At 51.0% G+C, this 27183-nt stretch overlaps 1 protein-coding gene across 16 annotated transcripts in view; it reads left to right on the forward strand.

Moving 5' to 3' along the window:
- FRMPD1 (FERM and PDZ domain containing 1) overlaps positions 1–27183 on the forward strand; it is a 62090-nt gene that overhangs the window by 13243 nt on the left and 21664 nt on the right. For 5 of the 16 annotated variants that reach the window (XM_037372685.1, XM_037372680.1, XM_037372695.1 and 2 more), the window contains exons 2-6: positions 22158–22314; positions 23579–23683; positions 24477–24634; positions 26604–26706; positions 27039–27084. In XM_037372685.1, coding sequence (XP_037228582.1) covers positions 23583–23683; positions 24477–24634; positions 26604–26706; positions 27039–27084 — 408 coding nt within the window. In that variant the 5' untranslated portion in view covers positions 22158–22314; positions 23579–23582. The other 11 variants (XM_037372683.1, XM_037372681.1, XM_037372682.1 and 8 more) reach the window with 11 other exon arrangements.

The raw sequence follows: 27183 nt of genomic DNA on the forward strand, positions 1-27183 counted from the left end.
TGGATGCTGCGCAGGCTCAGGGCCAGCCAGCATCTTCAGGGACCCCTTCACAGAGGGTGTGTGTGACATCCCAGTGTGTGTGACACCCCAATGACCTTCGGGTATCACTGGGGATCTGCTACGGCTTGGGGCTCATCTTTTGTGCATCACCGAAGTCAGCATTCCCAAGCTGTGATTTTCTTCTGGGAGACACAATACTGAAAGCAGTGTTATTTGACCAGTCATATTGGAATCTGCCTTACTGAGGTCACGTGAGGCCAGATAGTTTGAAATCCCCCATCGGTTCTCAATTCAGGCATCCCAGGGATGTCCCCACCACTCCAGGTCTGTTTTATCTCCATTAAGCCAGTCCTATCAGTCTGCTGTGGTCTGGGAGTACAGCACAAAGGGCTCAGGGTACCCTGGCACTCCTGGCATCCCAAGGGAAGATTTCTCTTCCTGCTCTTTCCCCTTAATTTTGGGAGGAGATGAACAGGTGCCCCTGCTGCTCATGATGCTGCCCAAGCTGCTGCGAGAACCTCTGTGCTGCTTTGTACATGCAGGGGGTGAAACCAGCCCTAAAAGCTTCACTTGGAAGTGAAAAAAAAATAAATGCTAAAAATCAATGCCAGAGCCTCAAGGCAAATACTTCAGACTTACCATCCATTTACCTGTGATCTGGACAGGGAGAGACAGAGCCAATAGGAAATGTGATCCCACCAAAACTGTGACATGTAACCACAGCTTGCTCTGCCCATGCACCAAGTGGTTGAACATGATTCCTGGTGTCTTCAGGTTTAATGCACTGATGTTTATGCTGAAGAGAACCAGAAAGGAGACATCATTTGTCTGTATCGCTTTAAGAAGCAATCGCTACTCTAAGTAGAATCAGAGCCTATAGCATGCTACCTGTCAGTCTGGGAGGGTCTGAATGCGTTTCTACCTTCAGGGTAAATGTTTTCTGGTCGCTTATATCGTTAACAGAAGTGTTTCTCTTGTCACACTGTTTCCTTTTTGCCTTCTACCACAGATGAAAAACTGTGGGTTCCTTTTTGAGCTTCTTGTCTTGAAACACATTGACAAAGAGGTGAGAAGGAAGATGGATGTTTCAAGGGCAAATTGGGGACTGTATAGTTTGGCTCTGGTATATTTGAGCTATTCTGCTTCGTGGGTTAATCTGTCTATTCCTTGCTAAGGGATCTGAAAGGGTTTCCTTAACAACAGATCGGTGAGGGGTGCCTGCACAGCAGGCTTTGGAGCTTCTCGGTGCTGGCTCTTGGCCTGATTTGCTGTCCACGCTTAAGCAGCCAGCTATTAGTCAGAGCATCAGGGTGAGCTGTAAACAGGCAAGGCGTGCCCTTCTTATGGGCACAGAGGCAGGAGAGATCTACAGGAGAGATTCAGAGAGATGCCCTGGTTCAAACTACAGACTGGCCTGCCAAACAGGTCTTCCCACCGGGGAGAGAGAGCACACAGAAGGGCTCGGACCCACACATGCCCTTCTCACAGGTGCCACTTCTCTGGAAGGACTCCAGCGCAACCAGCTCTGCCACACATCTTTCACACCTCTTTTGTCTTCTGAGCTGCTTTGTCTTCCTCTGGTCACAAATGCGATGTTGTTGTATTTTAAGAAGGTATCCTGGGCTGCATAAAAAGCAGCATGGACACCAGGCTGAGAGACGTGCTTCTGCCCCTCTGCTCTGCTCTGCTCTGGTGGGATCCCATGTGCTGTACTGTATCCAGCTCTGGGGCCCCCAGTACAAGAAAGGCCTGGAGCTGTTGGAGCAGGTCCAGAGGAGGGCTACAAAACTGATCAGAGGGCTGGAGCACCTCTCCTATGAGGAAAGGCTGAGGGAGGTGGGGTTCCTCAGCCTGGAGAACAGAAAGCTCCAGGGAGACCTTACTGTGGCCTTTCAGGACTTAAAGGGGGTTTATAAGAAAGATGGGGACAGACTTTTTAGCAGGGTCTGTAGCGATAGTACAAGGGGTAGTGGTTTTCAGCTAAAAGAGGGTCAACCCAGACTTGATATAAGGAAGACATTTGTGACAACGGAGGTGGTGAAACACTGGCACAGGTTTCCCAGGGAGGCGGTAGGTGCCCCGTCCCTGGAAACACTCAAGGCCAGGCTGGATGGGGCTCTGAGCAACTTGATCTAGTTGAAGGTGTCCCTGCTCATTGCAGGGGGGGTGGGCTAGATGGTCTTTAAAGGTCCCTTCCAACGCAAACCAACCTGTGATTTTATGGTTCTGAGGTAGTTTGTGTCACTCACATAATGCTCAATGACCTTTGATGGGTCAAACAACTACAAAGTTGTAGTGATTGTGAAAGGTGCCAGACAAACTCAGCTTTTACAGCAGCAGTGAAGAAAAATAACCATCGTTTCTGTGGGTGTGTTGATTTGGGAGAGGGTTTCAAGTCTCTGAAAAAGGAACAGAAAGAGCAGCAAAGGTAAAGGCAGAAGGACCCGCAGTGCAGAAGTGTTCTGGCTAATTAGAGAGTATGAAAGAGCAAAACCAGAAAGGCACAAACCAGAAAAAATCAATACCTTTCAGTATATGAGTCTTTGTTTCCTGACCAGCCTTGTGCTAAATAAAGAGCTGCAGACAGTTGCAGGGGAATTTAAACACAGAGCAGGGCATTTTTGCAGCAAAGGCTGGTGTCAGAGATGGGAAAAGAAGAGCTGACACAGTGGTTGTAGGTTCCTGTGTCCCCATTTGTGCAGTGCCAAATGAAAGTCGTGCAGTGCCAGGCGATGTCCAAGCAGCCCTGCACCCCACTTTCTTTGTCCTTAGCACCACTAAGCCCTTTGTGCCTAGAGTACCAGGAGCAAGAGCACTGCACACTGTGTTACGTGATAAAAGTGGCTCTGCACACCCACGGAGGAGTACGGAGGGGCAATAGCAGGGTAGGAAGCCGAAATAATGCCCTGCCCTGTCTACTCCCAGGCCCATACGGTAGTCACTAGCCCACGAGAGGCCCGCTTCCACAAGCCGTAAGGAGCACAGAGGCACAAAGGGAGTTGGAAACACAAATTAGGGACTCAAAGGAACGGCAAATCTGTCCAGGGCCCTCCCAGGGCTGTCCCAGGAAAGCCTCAGCCCCACAGTCCAGGCATGAAACCATCAAAAGGAGTCTGTGTCTGAGCACCCTGGGACTCTGCCATCAACATGCTGTGGGGTGCAGGGGAAGAGCGTTCCGAGATTCTGCAAAGCCTGTTACACAGGATGCCCAGGGGAGGAACCAAGTGTGGGGAAACACAGGAATTGACATGGTTTGGGGAGAACCAACAAGTGAAAACAGAGGGTTAAGACAATAAAAATGGCCGGCAGCATAGAAACTGTCTTCTGGTCAGGATGTTTGTCTGGCCATGCCCTGCAACGGGTCAGAGCAGCCTGTCTTGTTGCCTGATACAGCTCCACCTGAGTGAGGGACTCTGGGGTGTGTGGTGTGGGTGTGCAAGCGAGCGTGCAAGTGCTGGTGATGATCCAGCTGGGTGAGCGGCGAGGAGGTTATGTGGCCATGGACTTGGGGAGTGGGGGTCTCTAGGGGTGAGACCACCGGAGGGGCTGGCTACTGGGGCAACCGGGGCAGTCCTGGGCAGCTCTGTATGTTTGGTGTGCGCGGGAGGGTCTGGTCCAGCAGCTGGAGTGGGGCCACGGCTTCAGGGCGTTGTATGGGCTTGTAGGTGCCAGCGACTGGTGACGCTGGGAACCAAGGGGGAGCTATACTGGGCTGCCAGTATCTGTGGCTGGCTGCTGGAGGGACCCACGCTGTACACGCACGGGCTGATAAACCGGAGAGGGGAACAAGCTGAGGCTGCGGGTGCTGATGTTGGATGATGTAAGCAACAGCCCCGGGCGTGTGGGTTTCGGCGTGCCTTTGGGGCACCGTCCCAGTCCCGCTGCTGCTCGGACCCGGCGGGCAACGGCGTGCAGCAGCTTCACCTCCATCAGGCACCCCCGGGGACACCCCGCCCCGCCCCCGGCCCCCGCCCCGCCCCCTTCCACCGGCAGGGGCGGGGCAACCCGCCCCCCGGCCCCGCCCCGCTGCCCGGCCCCGCCTTCCCGGGCAGAGGCCGCACCTGCCCCGCCGCCGGCGCCGCCGCGGGCTCCGCGCTCCGCGTCTGGCAGCAGGTAACGGGGCAGCTTCCGCAGCAGCGGCGGCGGCGGGCGGGGGTCCCCTCCCGTGCCGGGAGCTGCGGGAGCCCCCGACGGCGCGGCGGCTGCGGGGCCGCTTTTCCTTGCCGCCGGCTCGGTCCGGCCGGGCTCCGCCCTGCGCCCCTTGCAGCGGCCGCGGCTGCCCCGGGGCCCCTCGGGCGGGCTCCCCGCGTCGGTCGGCGCGGCCCCGCCGCAGCCTCCGCCGAGGAGCGGGCCGGGAGCCGCGGAGCGTCTGGCGGGGCGGGCCGGGGGCCCGACCGGCGTTGCCTCGGCGGGCGGGTGGGTTGGGCCCCGGTGGATCCCGGTGCCAGCGCAGGTGCGGAGCCGCGCGGGTCCGCCGGGACGCTCCAAAGCGGCTGGAGCGATGAGGTGGTGCAGTAAGTAGTGCCGCCGGTTGCGCTCCGCATCGGCTGTTTCTCCAAAGCCACGTGGAAAATTGCTTTGCTGCTGGAGGCAACGCCAACGGCAGGCGCGTCTGCCCCAAAACTGTCATCAAAGAAACCGGTGCTACCGGGCTGGCTTAGCCGGTCGCCAGGCTGATACGGTGGGAGAAATCCACGAACCCAGGACTCCAGCAGAAAGCCAGCACCTCTGAGTTCTGGTCTAGTGCCCTGCTGTTAGCTGCTATCCAGAAATACCCGTCTTGCTGGGTGGTAGCTGCTTGGACGGTGTCTGTGTGAATGAAATGGTCGTTACTTAGAGTTTCGTGTGCCTGACTTCGTTCAGGGGACTTGTTCAGTGGTTTTTGGGCCTGATCTTGCACCAAACGCCGTGAGGTAATTTTCTTTTTCAGGGGAGGAAGCTATACATGCCTCACTCCCCTCCCCCCCCTCCCCCGCAACCCCCAAACCGACAACAAAACGAGCAGATAAGTTCCCAACCCCTCACTGTTGTCGAATTCATAGTCAATTATTTTTGCCTTTTAACAATGGGATAATACTGTGAGAGGAATGTCACCTGAGCTGGGGGGAGCGGAAAGTCAGAGTGGCTTTAACATGCAAACATCAGGTCCAGCATTCTGGAGAGCATCTTCATTACAAAGGACGGTGGTCTCAATAGGCAAAGGCGGGATCTCTGCAGGGCAGCTGGAGCACAGAGATCAGGCTCTGTGAAGGACAGCAGATAAGGGCGGGGTGGCATTGCGTATTCGGCTGGGCTGGGAGGTGTTACAGATTTGTGTTGCTGGCCAAAGTGATTGGATTTGTTCCGTTTGTATGTGCTCATGATGGCTATCTAACCGCTGACAACATACCTGCCAGCTTCCACCTGGGTATAACCTATTCTGGATTTGCATGCTGGTCTCCACCTCTTGAGCATCACACATTTTTGCTACTACTCTGTGACAGCTTGTCTGTGGCTCCCGTGTTGAAGACGGGTTTACTGCAGTACTGGGAAGCTATCTGAAATTTTTCCTTCCTGGCAGATTTGGCTGAGACAACCTGCTGATGGGATGTGGGAGATAAGGCTGAATGCTCTAAAGGGGCTGTAAGGCAAGAAGTGTTGGGAAACCCATTAGTTATGGGGGCCTTGTCCTGGAGGGGCAGTCCAGCTGGCCCAGAACCTCCAGAACTGGAGATGGAAATGATAGTCATGTTAAATAGGAGGCCCTCAGTGAATCGTTTCCTCTGCTTTGGCTCTTTCTGTGGTCCTGTTCCCGCTCCCATATGGGGTTCTCTGTAGCAAGGCAGAGAGAGAAATGTTCAGAGGGCTATCGTGTAACTGGATAAAAATCCAGGCTGGAAAAGAAAAAAAAAATAAATTCTGGAAGTCTGCAAGGCAGCATTTCATTCTCCCTGCATAAATTCCAACTGACATCAGCTAGAGAGGCACGTGACCCTTGCCCCATCCCTCCATTTGTGAATCTGCCCGTGCAGCTCTAGGAAGACTGATGAGTAAGCTGTGGGACCAAACTGGTGGGAAGGCCAAAAGCAAATAATTGCAAGGATGCAGCACAACTGCAAGGAAGAGGCTGGCCCTCTGTCCAGGTCCATGACGATACAGGGATAATAGAGATGGAGACAGGTCTTTCTCAGACAAGAGTAGAGGGGTGAGAGGGCTCTGGATGGATAGGGGGCTTGAAAGAAGCCAGTGAAGCCTTCCAGGAGATGGCAGGTGAAGTTCTTCTCCACCCAAGCTTCCCGGTCATGTCCTGTACCAGATGCAGCTGCTATGGGAAAGAGTGGCTTGGCAGCAGAAGTGGTGGCATTCGTCTGCCTATGGCCTTGCAGCTGAGTGTGGAGCTTGCTGTGGTGGAGACTCCTTTGCTTCTGTAGTTTAGCCGTTGGTAGCAAGGCATATGGCACGCATTTCCAAGTGTAGTGCTATCTGATTTATCCTGCATTTCGCTCGTCTAAGTTTCAGTAAATGACACTCTAAATTCTTGCTGAGCAAGCTGCTAGCAAATAGAGAAGTGTGTTTAATGCTGGTTAGTTACCTGGGATCTAATTCTTGCAAAAAGCCTGGCATTTTTAAAGCTGAAGACAAGCTGTTAGGCTTCCATGAAGTGGCTCTGTGTGCAGCACGAAATTCCCAAATCAGTATTTTTCAAGGGCATGTATTTCCCCCTTTATTCTTCGTTTGTTGGCATTTACCAAAAGGCTATGCAGAAGTGGTTTCCCAGCATAAAGTCTCCATGCTTGGTGAAATCTGAGGCATGGGTAAAGATCATCTTTACCCACAGATGCGGAGGAACCTGGTTTGTTGCCTGCCCTGAACTTGTGTACGCTGAGGTGAGATTTCTTCTGGGTAAACAGTCCCAGGAAGACACTGGAAATACTCCAGAGTGCCAAACTTTACAGGCAGGGGTTTTGGTCCAAGGTCTGCACCAGGACGTCGAGATCAGTGCCAATACGTGGAGTTCTGCACAGAATCTTCCCCGCCCCCGTTGCGCAAATTCTAAGTGGCATGACATTGTTGCAAACTGGGCTAGCTTCTTGGTTTCATGGTATTGTGCACACAGAAGCTGGGGAAGGGGATCTGACGACACACTGAGGGAGACAGTTCTTTTTATCACTGTGAAAGTAAGTTACTCTTGGAAATTAGAGAGGAATATTCTTTCAGGGCTGTCAGTTCTTGTCCAGATAGATATAGCTAAAGGGATGATCTTCACGCACTTCCACACAAGTTTATTTTTAGAAGTGAAAGCTGTTCTGGAGGGGAGGTATCGATTTTTCTCCTTTCCACCTTGAACATTCTGTTTATTGTTTTCCTCAGTTTGTGTGTAATGGACCATACACAAAGCTATTCCTACTTCTCCCCTTTACTCTAAATACATAAGCCTTTGCTAAAACAATTTTTATTTGGTGCCTGAAGTCTTTGCATGCTATGCCCAGAACCTCATATTTTAAAACTGTCATGGTTTAACCCCAGCACGCAACTAAGTACCATGCAGCTGCTTGCTCACTCTTTCTTTTTTTTTCTTTTCCCCCAAGCTGACTCATGGGATGGGGAGGAGTACTGGAAAAAGGTAAAACCCATGGGTTGTGGTAATAAAAATTTAATAATTGAAATGAAAAAAATACTACTAATAATTGGAATGAAAAGGGATATAGCAAAAAGAGAAATCAAACTCAGAGGGGGGGGAAAAACCCCCAAAGTGATGCACAATATCATTGCTTATCACTCACTGACCGATGCCCAGCCAGTGCCTGAACAGCCAGCAGCAAGCCTGGCCAGCTCCCCCAGTTTCTATGCTGAGCATGATGTTCTGTGGTATGGAATATCCGTTCAGCCAGTTTGGGTCAGCTGTCCTAGCTGTGCCCCCTCCCAATTTCTTATGCCCCCTCCAGCCCTCTTGCTGGCAGGGCCCAAGAAACTGAAAAGCCTTAGTGCAAACATTACTTAACACAGTAATGTTTTTAGTTATTGCTATCAAGGTACGAAATTTAAACCACAGCAACACAGCACTATACCACCTACTAAGAAGAAAACTAACTCTATGCTAGCCGAAACCAGGACAAAAAGTAATTCAGCTGTGGGATCTTTTATGTCTGCAGGAAAGCGGAGCACAATGAGGGTGTAGACTTGCAAATGACTTCAGAAAGCAAGCTAACAGCTGGCACTGCCCTGCAGATTGGTTGGGAAGAGCACCAGTGAATGGTTAACTTGTGCCTCGTGGTCACTAATAACTTCTGGCCTCCAGCAGTACATCTGGTCAAGCTGAAAGAGACAAAGGGACCATCTTCATGACTATGTGGCAGAAATAGATGTGATCTGGCAGGACCGCTCACCCTGTTCCTTGATGTTTGTGTCTGTTCTCAGGCAAACTACAACATGTGTTCTCCCTGAGTCTGACCAGGTGTTACTTGGCTTTTGTTTAAAGATGCTACATGACAAATTCCTCTGGGCCTCTTGGAAGATGGCTCTACTAGGTGATGCTGTGGAGCTTCAGCTTCACCCTTCAGCCAGCCAGCGGCCACTGGTAACTTCCTCTGTTGTTCTGCTGCAACAAAGCCCTGCTCCAGGGCTTGGCATGGAGCCACCTTGCCAGCAGCGCTGGCACCAGGTCCCAGCAGCACTGAGTCTGTGCCCTCACCAATAAGCCATGTGTCTGCAGGTTGCACGGGGTCCCGTGCCATTCCTCTCCTCCATGGGCACTTCAACCCAAGACCTTGCCGGTCCAGGGGCGCATCCCCAGGGCAGGTTCCCCTGCAGGCTGTGGCTGGGGCTCTGAGAAGCTTTGTCTCAAGTGACATGCATCTGTGAAAATACTGTGGTCTTTCTGAGCCAGACCATGTCTGTGTAAAACCTGACCAGTGCTGTGGGAAAGAGGAAGGTGGGAGGACTCAGGCAGTCAGAACACGCATGTACAGGCAGCGCAGGCGGTGTCTCTGGAGGTGTTCCTCCAGAAGGTCTTCCTGGGAAGGCTTATGTGTGTATAGCAATTGCATCAGGCAGCATTCAGCAGCACCATGGCCTGAAGCAGAACCTCCTCTGTCTTCCCTGGGTTGCCAAGTGCTCGGAATTCTCCTGCTGACTCTTTTTGACTTAATGTCAGGTGGAAAATTTCTTTGTTGTTTTGGCAGGGGGCTTTTTTTTTTTCCTCCTGGCAGCAGCTGTTTGTAGGCGGAAACCTGGGTTTCCAATAACACTAAAAAGCAGCTGTGCTTTTTTTTTTCTTCTTCTTTTTTTTTTTTTTCCCTTCTGTGGGGGTTGGTAATAGTGGTAATTATTTTCCTGACATGACAAAGAAGTGCTGAACGTAGAAGGTTTTTCTATTTTGGATGAGAAGGAAATAATGCTATGACTTAGCAGCACTTCGTGAGAACTGCAGCATGAGTGCGTGGTATTTCTGACATGGATTATGCCTTCTGAAACACTTCATGGCTTTCTTACCATATGAGGTGCTTCTTTCCTCCTTTAAGACTGGAGGATACAGTGCAGCATGGCAGGAGTCCAGTCAAGGACTGTGACTTCCTCAGTAGCTGCAGAAGGCATCAGAAATGACACTTCCTCAAGCTGCTGTGGTCTGTCTGGTTCACACAGTGTTGGTCTGTTTTTCCCCATTCCAAAGCTGCCTTGGCTCTAAGGATGGATGGATGAGTGGGCGTGGTGGTGGCTGTCCCTTTGCTGTTTGAGCTGTGGTGAGCCACTCAAGTGCAAAGTATGTTCATCCTGTAGAAACAAAACCCTAAAACCCCAAGGTGCGTGGATGGCTTCATGAAAAACTGAATCAGATTGGTGCTTATGCCTAAGGTGGTTGGTGACAGCAGCTGACAAGCCAGAACTTGCTCAGCTGCTCACTGAAAACATGGTAATCCGGGGTGGTGACTGCTTGCTTGAATGGCTGGAGAAGGCTTGTGCACAGTGGCACTGTGATCAGATGGTGGTAGACTTGGCTGGTCTTGCTTGGCAGACAAGGTGATGTATTTGTGGAACAGCACAGGTTCTCCTGGCTGCCAATAGCGGGAGATGGACAGAAGACTGTGTAGGATTCTTCTGGTGTGCTGCCCCCGGACCAACCTGGAGGGACATGGCCGTACATCTGCACAGCACTAGGTCACGAGCTTGCTGACCCACTGGCTGGTGCTGTAGGGCTCCGTCCCCTTTTTAATCAAGTCGAAGCTGGTCATTTTCTGGGTCCAAGCTCTGCTTTCGTAACGTGGAGAGGCCAGGATGAAGAGCTCAGGACTGTCACGCAGTCAGAGGGACATCAGGTCAGCTGTGAAGTCCTTGTTAAGGAGAGCAGGCCACCCTGTGGTACTAAAGCAATTATAACCAGGGACCCAGAGGTGATCAGACAAGCGGCTGACATAAGAGTGTAGAGGATAAACTCTGCTGAACAGACCTCAGTCCTGTTAGTGACATCTGGCAATATCGAGCAGTGTCAAGGGAATGTTTTCCTTCTGAGGAGAAGCAGTGCTGCTGTAATGGGTAAGGGGACTGACATCATGGCGCACAAGGATGTTTGCGGCCATGGGGAGGATCCTGCTCTGGACCTTCTTCCCTGGGCAGCGGGATGAGTCCCAGATGGGCCCATGACTCTCACAGGCAGAAAGTTGTGTGTGGACAATTTGGGCAGGCCTTTGATCTGGGCAAGCCCCATGTGAATCCAACGTGTCTCTGCAAAAACCAGGGAAACATCACAGACTTGCTCAGGGAAAACTTCTCCTGCTTCTCTTGACTTAGGAGACAGGATGACCATAGTGGGGTTTTTTATTTATTTTATTTCCTTTTTGCATGGGTTATGTTATTTAAATGTGTGATTGTGGAAACTATAACAGCAACAGCTCAGTCACAGCCAAATAATGAAAGCAGCGTGGCTCACCCCAGCCCATGTGTTCCTTTTTCCTTAACTGTTCACCTGCCTTGCTGCAGGGGCTGGAGATGGGAGTCATGGCTGGGGCCTGTAAGGATCCTTGATTTCCGTAAAAAACCCCACCAAACATCTTTGTCATTGGAAGAGAAAGGAGACCTACCCTGTCAGTGTCCGCTGTATTTGCATAGAGATGAGCCTGGGGAGACTCCCAGGGGATGTGGAAGCTGGGAGGTAAATGAGTCAGAGCATCTCAGTGGCTTTTCAGGGTTGGTGTCTTGGGTAAAATGTCTCCTAAGAAGAGAAGAGCCCTAGTGGGCCAGGTGCTACACAGGCAGAAACATCCTTGGAGCGGTTTCTAGTGTCATCTTCCCACCTGGGATTTACTTGCATTCTGGTGGGAGCGCAGGTTGCCATGGAAGCTTTAATCTCAGTCCTGTGGCCCAGCTATCTTCCCTGACCATATCTCGGAGAGTATCTTTAGAAGCCATTGTGGAAAAAACTGAAAATTACTGTTCTGTCCTAGTGTCTTGTCAGGGCTGGCTGACCTTCAAAAGCTTTGCTGCAGAGATGCCCAGCCTGCCAAAAGTGTCTTCTGATGCAGCCCAGGCTCACAATGAACTATGTAAAGAATGAGCTCAGTTTTCTGCTGCCTGCCTAGGAGGCAAAGAATGTGCTTACGCCCTGGTGGTACTTGGACAAGAACAGCAGCTGAAGGAGCAGACATCACCAGTTGTGATCGATACCTCCTTACCTGTAGTTGACCCATTACGTGACCCAGATCCTCCTGGCTGGTTGGCAGAGGCGTGCATTCAGCTGTTTGGGAACCTGCCTGTTCTCCTGAACCTGCAGCTGCCTGACTCAAGGAGCTCCACACCCGGTTCTGCTGTTGAGTGTGAAGACTCCTTCCTTGGCTGAGGGACCACAGATGGAATCTCTTGTCTGACAGAAGCCCGTGATTTCTCTGGAGCCAGGGGCATTCATTGGCTCTGGAGGACTTCAAAAGGAACTTGGGCTGAACCTTTCTTTTGCTATCCCTGTGATCTCTGGAAGCAGGTGGAAAAAACATGGGGCTTTCTGGCAGCAGAGAGGCCAAGCATTACCTGAAGGACTTCTTTGTGCTCTTCTCCAAACCAAGGAGACCGGCCATATGGCAAAAGCACATCCTGCTTCTAAAGTTTCTGCTTTACAGACCTTATGAGGGCAGCATGCAGCACATAACTGGTATCCAGAGAAGACCATGCCTGATGAGTTGGGGTAGTCTGGGCAGGGACCAGCACCACTTCATCTCTGAACTGCACAGTGTGAGGATGTGTCACCAGCTACACAGGAGGTAAAATCATAGAATTACAGGTTGGTTTGCGTTGGAAGGGACCTTTAAAGACCATCTAGCCCACCCCCCCTGCAATGAGCAGGGACACCTTCAACTAGATCAAGTTGCTCAGAGCCCCATCCAGCCTGGCCTTGAGTGTTTCCAGGGACGGGGCACCTACCGCCTCCCTGGGAAACCTGTGCCAGTGTTTCACCACCTCCGTTGTCACAAATGTCTTCCTTATATCAAGTCTGGGTTGACCCTCTTTTAGCTGAAAACCACTACCCCTTGTACTATCGCTACAGACCCTGCTAAAAAGTCTGTCCCCATCTTTCTTATAAACCCCCTTTAAGTCCTGAAAGGCCACAGTAAGGTCTCCCTGGAGCTTTCTGTTCTCCAGGCTGAGGAACCCCACCTCCCTCAGCCTTTCCTCATAGGAGAGGTGCTCCAGCCCTCTGATCAGTTTTGTAGCCCTCCTCTGGACCTGCTCCAACAGCTCCAGGCCTTTCTTGTACTGGGGGCCCCAGAGCTGGATACAGTACAGCACATGGGATCCCACCAGAGCAGAGCAGAGCAGAGGGGCAGAAGCACGTCTCTCAGCCTGGTGTCCATGCCGCTTCTTATGCAGTCCAGGGTGCTGTTGGGTTTCTGGGCTGTGAGCGCATATTGCCAGCTCATGTCCAGCTTTTCATCCACCAGTACCCCCAAGGCCCTCTAGGCAGTGCTGCTCTCAATCCCTTCATCCCCCAGCCTGTGTGGATACCAAGGGTTGCTGTGACACAGGCACAGCAGCTTGCACTTTGCCTTGTTGAACTCATGAGGTTCACATGGGCCCATTTCTCAAATTTATCCACGTCCCCCTAAATGGCATCCCATCCCTCATGCATGTCAACTGCACCACACAGCTTGGTGTCATTTGTAGACTTGCTGAGGATGCACTTAATCCTGCTGTGTCACTGATGAATATATTAAACAGTACTTGTCCCAGTATAGACCCCCTGAGGGACACCACTGATCTCCATCTGGACACTGAGCCATTGACCACTACCCTTTGGATGCAACCATTCACCCAGTTCCTTATCACCGCCATCAAATCCATCTCTATCCAATTTAGAAATTTGTGGGGGACCCTATCAAAGGCCTTACAAAGTCCAGATAGGTGACATCAGTAGCTCTTCCTTTGTCCTCTGATGTAGTCACTCCATTGTAGAAGACAGCTAGGTTGGTCAGGCAAGAAGTGCCATCGGTGAAGCCAGGCTGGCTGTCTTGAATTACCTCCTTGTCCTCTGTGAGCCTTAACATAGTGTCTAGGAGTATCTGTTCCGTGATCTTCCCAGGCACAGAGGTGAGGCTAGCAGCTTGGTAGTTCCCAGGGTCCTCCTTTCTACCCTTCTAAAAAATGGGTGCAATGTTTCCCTTTTTCCACTCAGTGGAGACTTCACCTGACTACCATGACTTTTCCGATATCATGGAGTGCCTTGGCAACTACATCAGCTGGTTCCCTCAGGGCTCCTCGATGCATCTCATCAGGTCCCATAGACTTACATATGTTCAGGTTCCTCAGGTGGTCTGAAGCTTGATCTCATACAGTGCTCCTCCAGTCCCTGCTTTGAGGTCTAGCGAGATTGCTGGTGAAGACTGAGTCAAAAAAGTTGTTGAGTACCTCAGTCTTTTACTCGTCCATTTTTACCAGCTTGCCAGTTGTGTTCTTCAGGGGTGTGTGCTTTCTTTGACCTTCCTTTTCTGGCTGACATGCCTATAGAAGCCCTTTGTATCCCTTGCCAAGTTCAGCTCCAGCTGTGCCTTGGCCTTCCTGACCCCATCCCTACACAACTGGGCAACATCCCTATGCTCTTCGCAGGATACGTGTCCCTGCTTCCACTGCCTGTGCATTTTCTTCTTCCCTTTAGTTTGTCCAGCACGTGTAGATGCACCGTCATTCACGTTAACAGTTGACTGACCTTCCAAATCCAGACCCACATGCCTGTTGTCTAGAGGCACCTGGGAAGGTGAGGTAGGCAAGGAGGGGGTTCACCTGCTGCCCCAGGCATAGACTTGCCTCCATTCACTCCTTTCCTTCAAGTTTACTGCTTTCTGCCTAGTGATGGGAGGATCACTTTGATCTTGTGTTTTTCTTGTGGATGTTTCTGCCTCAGGGAGGGCAGAGCATGGTTCCGCTAGCACCTTCAGCCTTTTCGGCAAGAATAGCTACAGTCTGGATAGTGGCAGGACTGTGGACTTGCTTATGTTCCTCTACCAAGAAAAGGCAAAGATATGATGAAATGCACAACCCTGTCATGGCTATTTTTCACAGCTTGTTCTGGAAGAGGGCTTTTACAGCTGCAGTGCACAGCATCCTCATAGCACCACATGCCTAGCACGGACACCTCTGCTTTGTCTCCACAGGAACTGCTGAAGTTCAGCATCACTGTGATTACTTTGAATCCCATGAGCTCTGCTCTGGAATTAGCTGTCTGTCAAAGGACAACAGTAAAGATGAGACTCTGAGGCTGCGTTAGCAGCGATGAGTGGTGTTTGTACCAGCAGTCTTGCTGCAGCTCCATAAAGGAGCATTTGGAAGAGGACAGGAGGCCATTTTTGGAGCTGGAAGCCTTTGCTGAGGAGCAGCAGCCTGCTTTTTAAAGACCTAACCCGGTGCACAGGTTTTGACCTTGCATCAAAAGAGAGATACAGCTTCGATGAAAAGCAGAGGGAACCAGCACAAAGCACTGTGTTTACACTTCGGGCCGTAGCCCTCACTGCTGTTGAATTTTGCTGCCTTTATTTTCAACACCACACATTTTGACTGCAAGCCCTAAGGCTTCTCCAGTTAAGAGAAACATTCTGCAGAAGGAATGGCCTCCCCTACGGCAGCTGCTGGGGAGGTTGCTGGTGGTGTTGGGGTCCTTGGCATGTTAGGGTGGCCAGAGGCAGGGCTTGTGTCTTCCATGATCAGACAACCTTGTTGCACATGGTGAGGCTCCCTGTGAAGGCTATGTGGGATTAGCTGGAGCTTAGAGGTTGGAGCTGGCTGCTCTCCTGATTACTATAGGGTGGCCAGGGGACTGACTTGGAGATGGGAGGTGGAAGAAGCCTTAAAAGCCCTTTACTCCCTTAGGGAATTCACATGTGAGTCAGGGAGTACTACATTAATCTTTGAGTAGCTGCACAGGCCCCTGATATGTGCTCCTTATACCCCACAGAGAGCAAGTTACAGTAATTGGGTACCTGCTGCCAAGCCTGGCTTCATCTTCCGCTGGCAGCATCATCAGGGCTGGCAGCAACAGTGTTAAGGCAAATGCTGATCATCTGCTTTTCAAGAAGAAGGGTGCATCTTGTAAAGAAGAAAATGTAGCTGTTCCAGATCTGCTCTAAATACACGTATTATCATAGTAATATTTGTGTCGTAGCTGATGATTCCCAGTATTTAGAACAAATCAGGCCCCAAACTTCAGGAAATTTAACGCAACCAACCACCTTTAATTCCTCTCCGTTTGCCTCATGAGGATGCAGCTGGGATCGTGTATCAAAGGTATTTTTGTTGCTGCTCTAAGGGTCAGATACTTCACTCCCATAGTAAGAATTAAACTGAATCTGAAACTTCCAGCCACCAGTACAACTCTAGAGCAGGGGCTCTAGGAATGTCCATATGAGGGAGGCTGGGCTGTGGTAAGTTGTTAGTGCTGATGTGAAGATCTTTAAGTGCACCCTCTGTGTTGCCTGCAGCTGGATGCCCTGCCCTGCCAAGTGAATCACTGATGTCCACAAGAGGTTTTGAGATATTTTCAGGGAGATGCAGGTGCAAGTTGCCCCTTTAAAGCAAAAGAAAGGGATTTTCTTCAGCTGGCTTGACCCCCTTGGACAATGTCTGTGGGAGAAGGCAGAAGATGGGTCATTTTTCTCACTGTGTCCTAGCACTCGGAGCTCAGCACAGACAGCTGGAGTCAGGCAAAATCACAGACTGGCTGGGGTTGGAAGGGACCTTTGGAGATCATCTAGACCAACCCCCTGCTCAGGCAGGCTCTCCTAAAGCAAGTCACACAGAGTTGTGTCCAGGTGTGTTTCGTACGTCTCCAGAGAAGGAGATGCCACAGCCTCTCTGGGCAGCCTCTTCCAGCACTCCGTCACCCTCAAAGAAAAGAAGTTTTTCCTCGTGTTCAGAAGGAACCTCCTGTGTTGCAGATTGTGCCTGTTGCCTCCGTCCTGGTCCTGTCACTGGGCACCACTGAAAAGAGCCCAGCCCCGTCCTCCTGACACTCGCCCTTAAGGTATTTGCAGATACTGACAAGATCCCCTCTCAGTCTCCTCCAGGCTAAACAGGCCCAGCTCCCTCAGCCTGTCCTCACGAGAGAGATGCTCCAGCCCCCTCATCAGCTTCGTACCCCTCCACTGGAGCCTTTCCAGTAGCTCCCTGTCCCTCTTGAACTGGGCAGCCCAGCACTGGGCACAGCACTCCAGATGCGGCCTCACCAGGGCGGAGCAGAGGGGGAGGGTCACCTCCCTCCACCTGCTGGCCCCGCTCCTCCTCATGGACCCCAGGATCCCCCTGGCCACCTTGGCCACAAAGTCACACGGCTGGCCCATGGGCATCTTGCTGCCCACCAGCACTCCCAGGTCCCAGTCCGCAGAGCTGCCCCCCAGCAGGTCAGCCCCAGCCCGTACTGGTGTGGGGGGCTGTTCCTCCCCAGGTGCGGGACCCTACACTTGCCTTTGCTGAACTTCATTAGGTTGCCCTCCACCCAGCTCTCCAGCCTGCCCAGGTCTCACTGAATGGCAATGCAGCCATCTGATGTATCAAGCCGCTCCTCCCAGTTTTGTATCATCACCAAACTTTCTGGGGGTGCTCTTGGTGCCTTCATCCAGATCACCGATGAAAAGGTTGAACAGGACTGGACCCAGCACTGACCCCTGGGGAACACCGCTAGCTACAGGCCTCCAGCCAGATTTTGTGCCCCTGGACACAGCCCTCTGAGTGCTGCCGTTCAGCCAGTTCTCGCTCCACCTCACTGTCCGCTCATCTCACCCACATTCCTTAAGTTTGTGCATGAGGATGTTATGAGAGACAGTACCAAAGCCTTGCTGAGGTCAAGACAGACAACATCTGCTGCTCTCCCCTCATCTACCCAAGCCAGTCGTTCCATCAGAGAAGGCTATCAGGTTGGTCAAGCGTGATTTCCCCTTGGTGAATCTATGTTGACTACTTCTGATAACTTTCTTTTCTTCCGCATGCTTAAGAGGTGACATCCAGGATGAGCTGTTGTATCCCCTTTTCAGGGACAGAGGTGAGGCTGACCAACCTGTAGTTCCCTGGGCTTTCCTTCTTGCCCTTTTTGAAGACAGGAGTGACACTGGCTTTCCTCCAGTCCTCAGGCACCTCTCCTGTCCACCATGACCTTTCACAGGTGACGGGGATTGTCTTGGCAATAACATCTGCCAGTTCCCTGAGCGCTTGGTGGTGCATCCCATCGGGGCCCATGGATTTGTGGGTGCCAGGTTTGCTTAAGTGATCTCTAACCTGATCCTCCTCAATCGAGGCAGACTCTTCCTTTCTCCACACTTCCTCTCTTGCCCCTGGGGTCTGGGATTCCTGAGGGCTATCCTTAGCAGTAAAGACTGAAGCAAAGGAAGCATTCAGTGACTCTGCTTTCTGTGTGTCCTTTTTCACCAGGGCACCTACCTCATTCAGCCATGGGCCCACATTTTCCCTAGTCACCCTTCTCCTGCTGCTGTACTTGAAGAAGCCCTTCTTGTTGTCCTTGACCTCCCTCACCAGATTTAATCCCAATGGACCTTAGCCTTCCTCATCACATCCCTGCATACTCTGACAACGTTCCTATATTCCTTTCAAATGGCTTGTCCCTTTTTTTGCATCCCATAAACTTCCTTATTCTGTTTGAGGTTTTTCAGAAGCTTCTTGCTCGTCCATGCAGGTTCTCCTGCCCCCTTTGCTTGATTTCTTACTCATAGGGGTGCACCAATACTGAACTTGAAGAAAGTGATGCTGGAATATTAGACGTTCTCTTGGACCCCCTACCTTCCAGAGCCCTAACCCATGGGATTCCTCCAAGTAGGTCCTTGAAGAGGCCAAAATTAGCTCTCCTGAAGTCCAGGGTTGTAATCCTACTTGTTGTCCTGTGTCTTCCATGCAGGATCCTGAACTCCACCATCTCAGGGTCACTACAGCCAAGGCTGCTCCCAGCCTTCACATCCCCAGCCAGTCCTTCTTACTGAGTATAAGGTCTAGGAGCACACCTCACCTCATTGGCTCCTCCACCACCTGTGTCAAAAAGTTATCAGCAACACTTTGCAGGAACCTCTTGGACTGTATGTGCCTAGCTGTGTTGTTTTTCCAGAAGATAGCATGGTGGTTGAAGTCCCCAAAAGAACCAGGGCCTCTGATTGTGGGGCTACCTCCAACTGTCTGTAGAAGGCCTCATTGATGTCCTATTCCTGATCAGGGGGCCTGACCGACAGCAATGTCCCCCGTGTTGGCCTGCCTCTTAATCTTTACCCATAAGCTCTCAACTGACTCTTTGTCCATGCCCAGGCAGAGCTGAATACATTCCTATTGCTCCCTCACAGAAAGAACAATTCCACCACCTCTCCTGCTGGCCTGTCTCTCCTAAAAAGTACACATCAACCATGGCAGCATCCTGCTCATGCGAGCTATCCCCCCGTGTCTCTGTAACAGCAACGAGGTCACGGCCCTGTGACTGCACACAGATCTCTAATTCTTCCTGCTTATTCCCCATGCTGCATGCATTGGTGTACGGGCATTTCAGAGAGGTAATTGAGCAGGCAGGGTGCAAGGGGATCCACCCTTGAGGTGGCTGGGCTTCTGGCGCTCAGCTTGGCAGGCAGCTAAGGAGCATACATCACTGTTCTGGTTGGCCTGGCTTATTCCCCAGTTTGATGCGATGGCGTGAGCATTGCCAATTTGGACCCATGCCCCCGAGCCCTGCAATTTAAAGCCCGCCTCACCAAGCTGGCCAGCCTGCTGCCAAAGAGTCCCTTGTCTCTTCTAGACAGGTCTCATCCCTCCCTAACAAGCTATAGTCATTGAAAAATGACCTGCCTGCCCATGGTGTCCTCTTGTGTGCTCCCCCCCAGGCTGCTTGTTCTGGTTGCTCTCAGGTGGCCTGCCTGATGTCTCTGGCAGAATCAAAAACCTGTATAAGAAAAGCAACCATGCTGAATATCCTGAAGATAACCTTGGTTATCCTTGTTCTGTCTGCTAGTTACTCCGAGGAAGTCTGGATTGCGGCCTAGTGCGGTCTCAGCAATGCGTGCTCTTGCAAGGTGCCGGTGGGGAAAAAATTGCAGCAAAAGAGCAAGGACTGTGTTCCCTCAAACCCCTGTACTCTTTGTAGCCTTGCAGGGCTGCTGGCCACATGCGCTGTGGTTTGTATGTTGAAGGCTTGCTGCATGGGCAGTGAATCACGAGCCACAGTCCTCTGTTCACCCAGAGGAGCACTGAAGTGTCACAGCTTTTTGTCAGTACCCATTATTGTGACTGCACTTTGAGGATCGGGGGGAATGGCACATTATACACTCTTTGGTTTTTATTATTGCCTTTCTTGAGATTGCTCACCACTGTCTGGCATCCTTTACAATAAGTACTTAGAAAGATGTTTCCAAAAGCCCAGATGAGTGAAGATATGGGTGGACCACATCCAGAGGTGTTTTATGACAGCTTATTGCAACCATTTCTACTCATGCAGTTCTCTGCCATCAGTGAGTGGAGGAAACCGGCTGATTCTCACTACTGCTGTTGCTGCTACATTTTGATGGTAATGAACACTTTAAAACAAAAATGCAGTTTGAAAAGTAGCAGAAAAAAATTTTCCATCAGAAAATTTCAGTTTGATGAGTTAATACTTTCCATGTAACGACATGAGAAAATGTGAAATGTTTTCCTTGAAAGTGGGTTTGGTTTTTGTTTTTTTTCCTGCCAGTCAAATCTGAGCTAGCTGGCTGAGTACTCCTCCATTTGGTGCTTTCTGCCTGATTGCACAGTTGGCACCCATTTATCAATGGCTTCCTCTCCTTGTATGATGGGCTGCCACCGACTTTCTGCTCCACTTTGGAGTGGGCAAGAACTGAGTGAGGTGAGGTCACATCTATGTTATCCTTGTTTGCAGCCTTCTGTGCCACTGCAATGGCTGAAGGGGAGGCTATGGAACAGGAGGCTGGCGGGGAGCAGTGTTCTCGCTGCTGTGGTAGATGTGCATGACGCACAGACAGTGAAGGCTGGTAGTTCTTGTGTCCTTTCCCTCCATGCAGGTGACAATGCACTTACCCACAACTGCTCTCAGTTGCACTGCCCCGTGGCTACCTGCTGTGAGGTTTCCCAAGGTTCTGATCTTCAAGTCAGTGTTGTTCCTGAAGAGCCAGAACCACCCACCCAGGTTTCCTCTGACACACCAAGCAATGGCCACGTGAATGGGTCAGTTAGCCACACAAATGCCTGACAAGTCTTAATTTCCTCTGCCAGAGTTCAGGGATCCTTGTGTATTAGGATCCTAGCCCACTCAGGCTGCTTAGTGATGTGCTCAACAGCTTAAGGGCTTGGCTCAAAAATAGTTGCGAAAGGGCAGGTGGGAGAAGGACTCAGGTTGGAGGGTTCATAGGACGTCTTTGAAGCAAGGAGGTGGTGCGAGCTGCACAACGCATGATGGATCTGTGCAAAAGATTGAGTAGTCCTGTCCTACTCAGTGGATGTGTGGGTGCTGTCTGCCCTGGGGACACCGTGAAAAAGAAGGCTGCTGCCTTGTGTTTTGCTCTGTTATAGGGAAATACCTACCAAAACTGCTTCTTCTAAGACACCTATTGTTTGGCTCAAACATTCTGGTTTATTAAAGGACATTGTGCGTTTTTTTCTCTTAGTATTGCATCTGGGTTTTTTCAGCATTTATGTTTGTTCCTCAGGCTTTTCCTCCTGCGGGTTAAGAGGTTTTGTCCAGAAATTGCGTTTTGTGAAGCACAGCAAAAGCGTAGAAAAGAAAGGCTGACTTTCTGCAAAGAAGTAAAAGGTACGGAGCAGTGTTAGAGTGTGGAGCTGTACATGGAGGTAGTGAGAAAGCACCAGAGAACAACTAATCTCAGCACATCAGTAGCTGAAGCAGGTGACTTGTAGGCACCCAAACAGAGAGCCTCTTGGGATGAAGGACCAGCTGCAAGAAGGACTTTTCCCGTGGCTCAAAGTGAGGTGTTAGAGTGTTGGAAGGAATGTAGGCAAGCCAAAGCCCTTTATGCTACTGAGAAGAGAGATGAAGTCAAAGTCAGAAGGTGATTCCAGCCATACTGTTGCACAAGTGTCTATGGAGCTGACTGTCAGAAGCAGTGAAATGCTGGGGCTGAAAGGGAGCACACTAAGCATGGACAATGACTGCTCAGGCCTTGGTCTGACATGTTCTATCTGTGTCTTTCAGGCTGCAGAACTTCTATGCTTCTACTTGTTCTGTGGTTACTTCCCAGTCACCTTCTGGAAAGGGAGCAGATTTCACATCCTACAATACAGAAAACACCATTTGATTGCCAGGGTACTCGTTTTTCATTCAGAGATGCAGCTCTGAGGCAGATACAGAAGCACTGCGGCTGAAGGAGCAGTTTTGAATTGTGTTGCATAAGAAAGAGCAGCCAAGAGAATGCACAGAAAGAACTCCCCGAGGGCTGAATTTTGTGGCCCTTTCCCCTCTTTTCTGTCCATTGCTACACCAGTCTGAAATGGGCCAGAATAGCTTCCGGGGAGGGAAAGAGACATCAACAAATGTTGGTCATGTCTTCTCATCCTTGTTGGAAAAGATGAGTCGGGAGGAGTGTTGTGAGCTGGGAGGGTGCTGGGGGGAGAGTTCCAGTTTATGTGCAGACAGAATGTTCTGTGCCTCATTTCTGTCAGCTTCAAACTAACTCTCTTTTATCTGAAGTTAACTTACTAATACTTCTCTAATACAGCTCCTGCTATGGACCAGCAGTCCGCTGTCCTCTGCACTGTCTCAGCATAACGGACAATGTCCCCAATGTGCAGAACTTACTGTCTGAGCAGAAGACACAAGGGAGGACCTCAGGACCTACAAAGCTTGCAAGCTGACCAGAAGACACAGCGTGAAAGGTAGATATAGTAATTCTGTTTCCTTGCTGAAATGCAATTGAAATACAAGAGTTTATATCCTTCGTGGCTTCTTGTAGATGCAGACATATTTTCTGTTTCATTTTGTGTTTGGTTTACTTGCAGCCCACAGCTCTTTCCAGTGTCTGAATAACAGAAATAGTCACCTGTATCAAGGAAGACACAATGTTAAAGTGGCAAATTATCTGTATTAGTAGAGGAATTGTGGACTGGCAGGTTCATTTTGGGGTCTGGAAGCTGACCTAACCATTGTATCTTCAAAAGAAGGAACATTTTTGGGTGCAATTAAAGTCACAATGAATTATCTAGAGAACCAAACCCTTCTAATGCTGCAGTTCTTCAGTTCAGTAGGACTAAAACCATCCTACCAACAGTAAAGGGTACACGCACAAGGAGCAGGTTGGGTGAGCAACCATTTTCATATTGTTGACCTAGGGCTTTTAAGTGGAAGATCCAGGATGAGCCACTCACTTTACTGATTTCTGGAACCATGTATGTTTGCAGAGCTCCAGGACTAGCGGATTTCAGGACACTGGACCAGTTTTATCAGAGAAAAATTTGAGCTTATGACCTGTGTTTAGAGACTGCTGCTGCTAGTGCAAACAGCAGTCTGTAGCAGCTTGCACTGGCCACTCGGTTTCTTGCTTCATTACTGCTCTCTGCAGAATTTCTGTGGCTGTGTTCATCTGAGAGGAAATCTGTCACAGGGAGGGAATACACCAGTTCTCTGCCTCCCCAAGGCAGTTAGGAGTTTGCTGTAGGTGTCACTGCCATGCCCTGAAGTGTCTGGCCCACTGAGGCTGAAGGCTGTGTACTTGCCCCTGAGATGATGGTCAGTGGAAGAAGCATGCCTAGTTTGGATCAGCGTACAGGTGGGTGTTACCAAGCTTACAATTCAGAGATCCCAGATTAAAATAGAGAAGGGCTTTCCCATGACTAGATATATCATCACAGGATCCAGAAACCGGGAAAGAAGAATACAGAGGTTACTGGGTTATTCTCTACCATGAGTAGCTAACGCGCTATAACCACCAACATGGACTAACCAAAAGCACCAGGCAAGGGGAGACTGGATGGGCAAGAAGAATCAGATTAAGTGTTCCACATATTAACATCCTCTGTTAAAGCATGTGGTCTTCCCAAGGTGCCAACGGATGTCTTTATTACAGGAGAGTTGTGAATCGGTGTTGATAACTGAACAGTGTCTAGAAGATTTCTGTTTTCCTGTGGTTTCTGTCCCTTTCAGGTAAATGGAAGATTTGGAGGCTAACTTAATCCAGACACGCAAAGCATGTAGAATAGAGCAAGTGGTAGCAAAATGGCTTCATCGCTCTCGGGACGGTGCATCCAGGTAAACATGTTTTTTGTGAAAGAAATATCTGTTGATCACCTTTGATCAGAGACAGCACAAGCTTGTTCCCAACAAACGGGTGGTCAGGGGTTGCAGATCTTATTCACTGTTTCAGTTGCTCTTGGGAACTATGCATGCAATAATCCCTAGGGAAAACAATGTTTTTAAGCTTCCCCCTTGGTTTCCAGGGTCAGAGGTTCCTGCTTTAACCCATTCTGGTTTTGTGAGCCACAGCTGCAGAAATACAATACTACTCAATGCGAAATACAGTTTTCTTGCAGGTGGGGTTGTACTCCTCTTTGTGTCTTGCTGTTGGCCCTTGTTTTTAGGGCAAGACTGGGCCCAGCTCACAGCTGCTTTACTTTCCTAAGGTCTGTAAATCAAAAGTAAGCTGGACTGGATCCTGGAAGAAGTAGAGAGCTGTAAATTCTCTCACTGCCTTGCTGGAGAAGGGTGTTGCTGTGATCTGTGGAGGTCGGGGCTTGCTGTGGGGCACACCTGGAGTTCTCCCACTATGTGACCACTGGGCTGGGGTAGCTGGAAGAGTTGTGGTTACAACCAGCTAGTGCCATTGTTCTGATGTCTTCAGTTTTCTGTGGAGCCTCGGGGATCACTGCAGGCCTGCACAGTGCAGAGCCACCCATGGGTACCCAGAGAAGTGCTGGCCTCCCTGTGTACTGGTGCAGCCCACTGAAAGTGGGGAGGAGGGGCGTGTATGTGTGTGGATCCATGCCCCTTCAATAAATTATCTTCCGACTGTATATTAATTAATCACTGGCTTCTTGTCTCACAGGGGCAGAGTGTCTGTGACAGACAGCACCAGTGATGGCAGTGGCCAGCCTGCCAGCCGTGTCAAACTTACTGTCACAGTATACAAAGATTTGATCCTCCATCACTATGGCTTTGAAATCTGTCCAAACCTTCCTCTTACGATTGCATCTGTCACTGCAGGTAAGCACCATTTCCTTCTCTCTGCAATCACAGATGTGACAGGCCTGAGTCGTCCCAGATAGCCTTAGTGACAAACTCCTGCAAGATTATGAGTTTCTCAGGTACCTCTGGTTGGCATGTGATCCTTGAATACTGAGGGCAGAAGGCTGTGTGCCTGTGGCGTGCAGAGTGCTTGAACATCTACCTGAATGTGATGACATGAAAGAAGTCTAAGCCAGTGGCAGCTTTACCACAAATCCTTTGCCTGCACTTGGACACAGCTGACCTTCAGGCATGCAAAGAGCTGCTTCAGAGCAAAGTTCTTTCCGGTGTTTCATCTGAAATGCATAGGAAGAATTTCATCTAATCTTAAAGAGTTCTTATTCCGCAGTGGCCCCAGTGATCTGTTGTTGAAAATGCTCTATGGGCTTACAACCCTGTAATGCCAAGAGGATCACTGTGAGTAACAGACAGCCCAGGTGAAATTCTGCTTCAGTCAAGCAGATCAACCCCTCCAGTTATAAAAAGGAGCGTTATAACTCTGCTTTTAAGGTGCCGGGGTGGGGGTTGAATCAAAACCTGTGAATCTGTTTTTTCTTTACCTTTCATTTTTGTAATGGGGACACAAAAATGCCTGATTTTTTTCCTGTTGGTGTGTGACAGCCAGAGGAAGTCTATGCCTGAGCTGGACAGGTAGGTGTTGTGGGGAGGGTGGCTGGACAGCTGGCCTGAGCTCTGCCTCTGGCTGCTCCTGTGGGCTGTGGCATTGTCTGTCTGCCTGGGGGAGCCATCCGAGTGCTTGCTCCTGTGCTTGTGGGCTGTTGAGCGTAAAGGCACTACAGTATGGTCTCTTGTCCTTTCCCACTGCTTTTGAGTGAAATTTTCTCTTTATACCCTTTCCCACTGAAATGCGGCTGAATCAGCTGAGAGTCTTGGGGTCTAGGAAGTAGGGAAGGGGGTTTTCTGTTACACTTTTCTTTCTGCCTAATCAGAAGAATCAACATTTTATTAAAAGTGAGGCACAAAGAAACCTGTCCTTTTAAGTGCTGTCCTGTCCTGCGGGAGCCCACCGCTAAAAGCCCCATGTTTAATTCCAAATGATTGTGTGTTTTGCATTTCATGTACGCTACCTGGCGTTGGGGTCTCCTTGAGGGGCAGGTGACAGGTGCGAGGTGGGTGCATGGGCAAACTCTGTCTGGCAGGGAAGTTCAACAGGGTGCTGCTGTTGCAACTGCTGGTGGAACCGGGGGCTGAATGTGTGCTCCTCACTCTTAGGCTGGAGATACACCTCCTCCTTAGCCCCTTGGATCCTGTGGCTGCTACTTTCCTGGAAAGCAAAGCTCAGAAACCATCTTTTTGCCTTGTTGTGGGTCCTGCCAGCAGACAGCATGGTTAAGGGAGGCCTTCTCCGTGCTCTCCCAGGTTGCAGAGGGGAGTCACCATGCTGGGAATGCAGCCCACATCTCCCGAGGACTGCTGCAGCACTTTGGTCTGGATGGCGGCGTGCTGGCGTATGCAGTCAGCTGCTGGGGTGAGACCCGCAGGGTCAGGCCATGGTGCAGACCTGCAGAGAGGAAGCGCTGGCTGCGGCAGCTCGCAGGTGGGTGAAGGGCAAGGCAGTGCTGCTACCCCGCAGTGCTCCTGCGGCTTCCCAAGAGCCTGTGAGTCCTTCTGCTGCACCCCAGGCAGGCCATCCCTGAAGCGGCTGTGACAAGGGGAAGGACATGGCGCAAGAGGGATTTTCTGTGGTGCAGGGGCAGCTCGTGGGACAGGCGGAGAGCCCAGGTGAGGCAGCATGGGCATGGGCAGTGGTACACCAGCTGGCATAAGGGCCCAGTGTCCTTTGGGTCCTTCGTATTGTGCCACCCAGTACAGCTGCTGAGGCAGGTGGGTGCCAGGCGAGGTGAGGAGCTGACGATGAACGTCCCCGGTGCGAGGAGGCCTGCCGGCGCGGTGCTGCTGTGACTAACAGTGTGCTGGTCACCCGCAGGGAGCACTGCCGAAGGGAAGCTGCAGCCAGGCGACCAGCTCCTCAGGATAAACTCTACCGCAGTGGATGACATGTCTGTCGAACGAGCGGCTGACATCATCAGGTGTGGTCCCTCATGGCCCGTGGGACGAGGCGGCGGAGGGCTGAGAGGGGAGGTGCGGGGACTGGGTCTCATCAAGGGTGGCGAAGGCACATGGCCCTGTGGGCCTGACACATGGAGCTGGGCCTTGCTCAGTGGGGCCTGCCCCGCAGGACCAGCCCCGGGGAGCAGGGTGCCCCCTCTTTCCTCCGCCGTGTTGCTGCTTGCTGGCTGGGAGCGGTCCCTCACGGGGCGGGCGGAGGGGCTAAAGGCCTCACAGGCACCATCTGCCACAATGGTGGGGAGAAAGGCACAGGCATCTGCTGACCCTGGCTGACTGCGTGTCTCTGTTGCAGGGAGGCTGGTGACGAGCTCGTCCTAACTGTCCTGCGCTGCACGTCGGTAAATGGCCTTTCTTCAGCACTCTCAGCATGCCCTGCGGCACTGCTCCAAGGTGGCCGTGCCCAGCAGCATGGCCCTCAGGGAAGGTGGGGTGGCTGG

This window comes from Falco rusticolus, chromosome Z (assembly GCF_015220075.1).
Source record: "Falco rusticolus isolate bFalRus1 chromosome Z, bFalRus1.pri, whole genome shotgun sequence".
Taxonomy (NCBI): domain Eukaryota; kingdom Metazoa; phylum Chordata; class Aves; order Falconiformes; family Falconidae; genus Falco; species Falco rusticolus.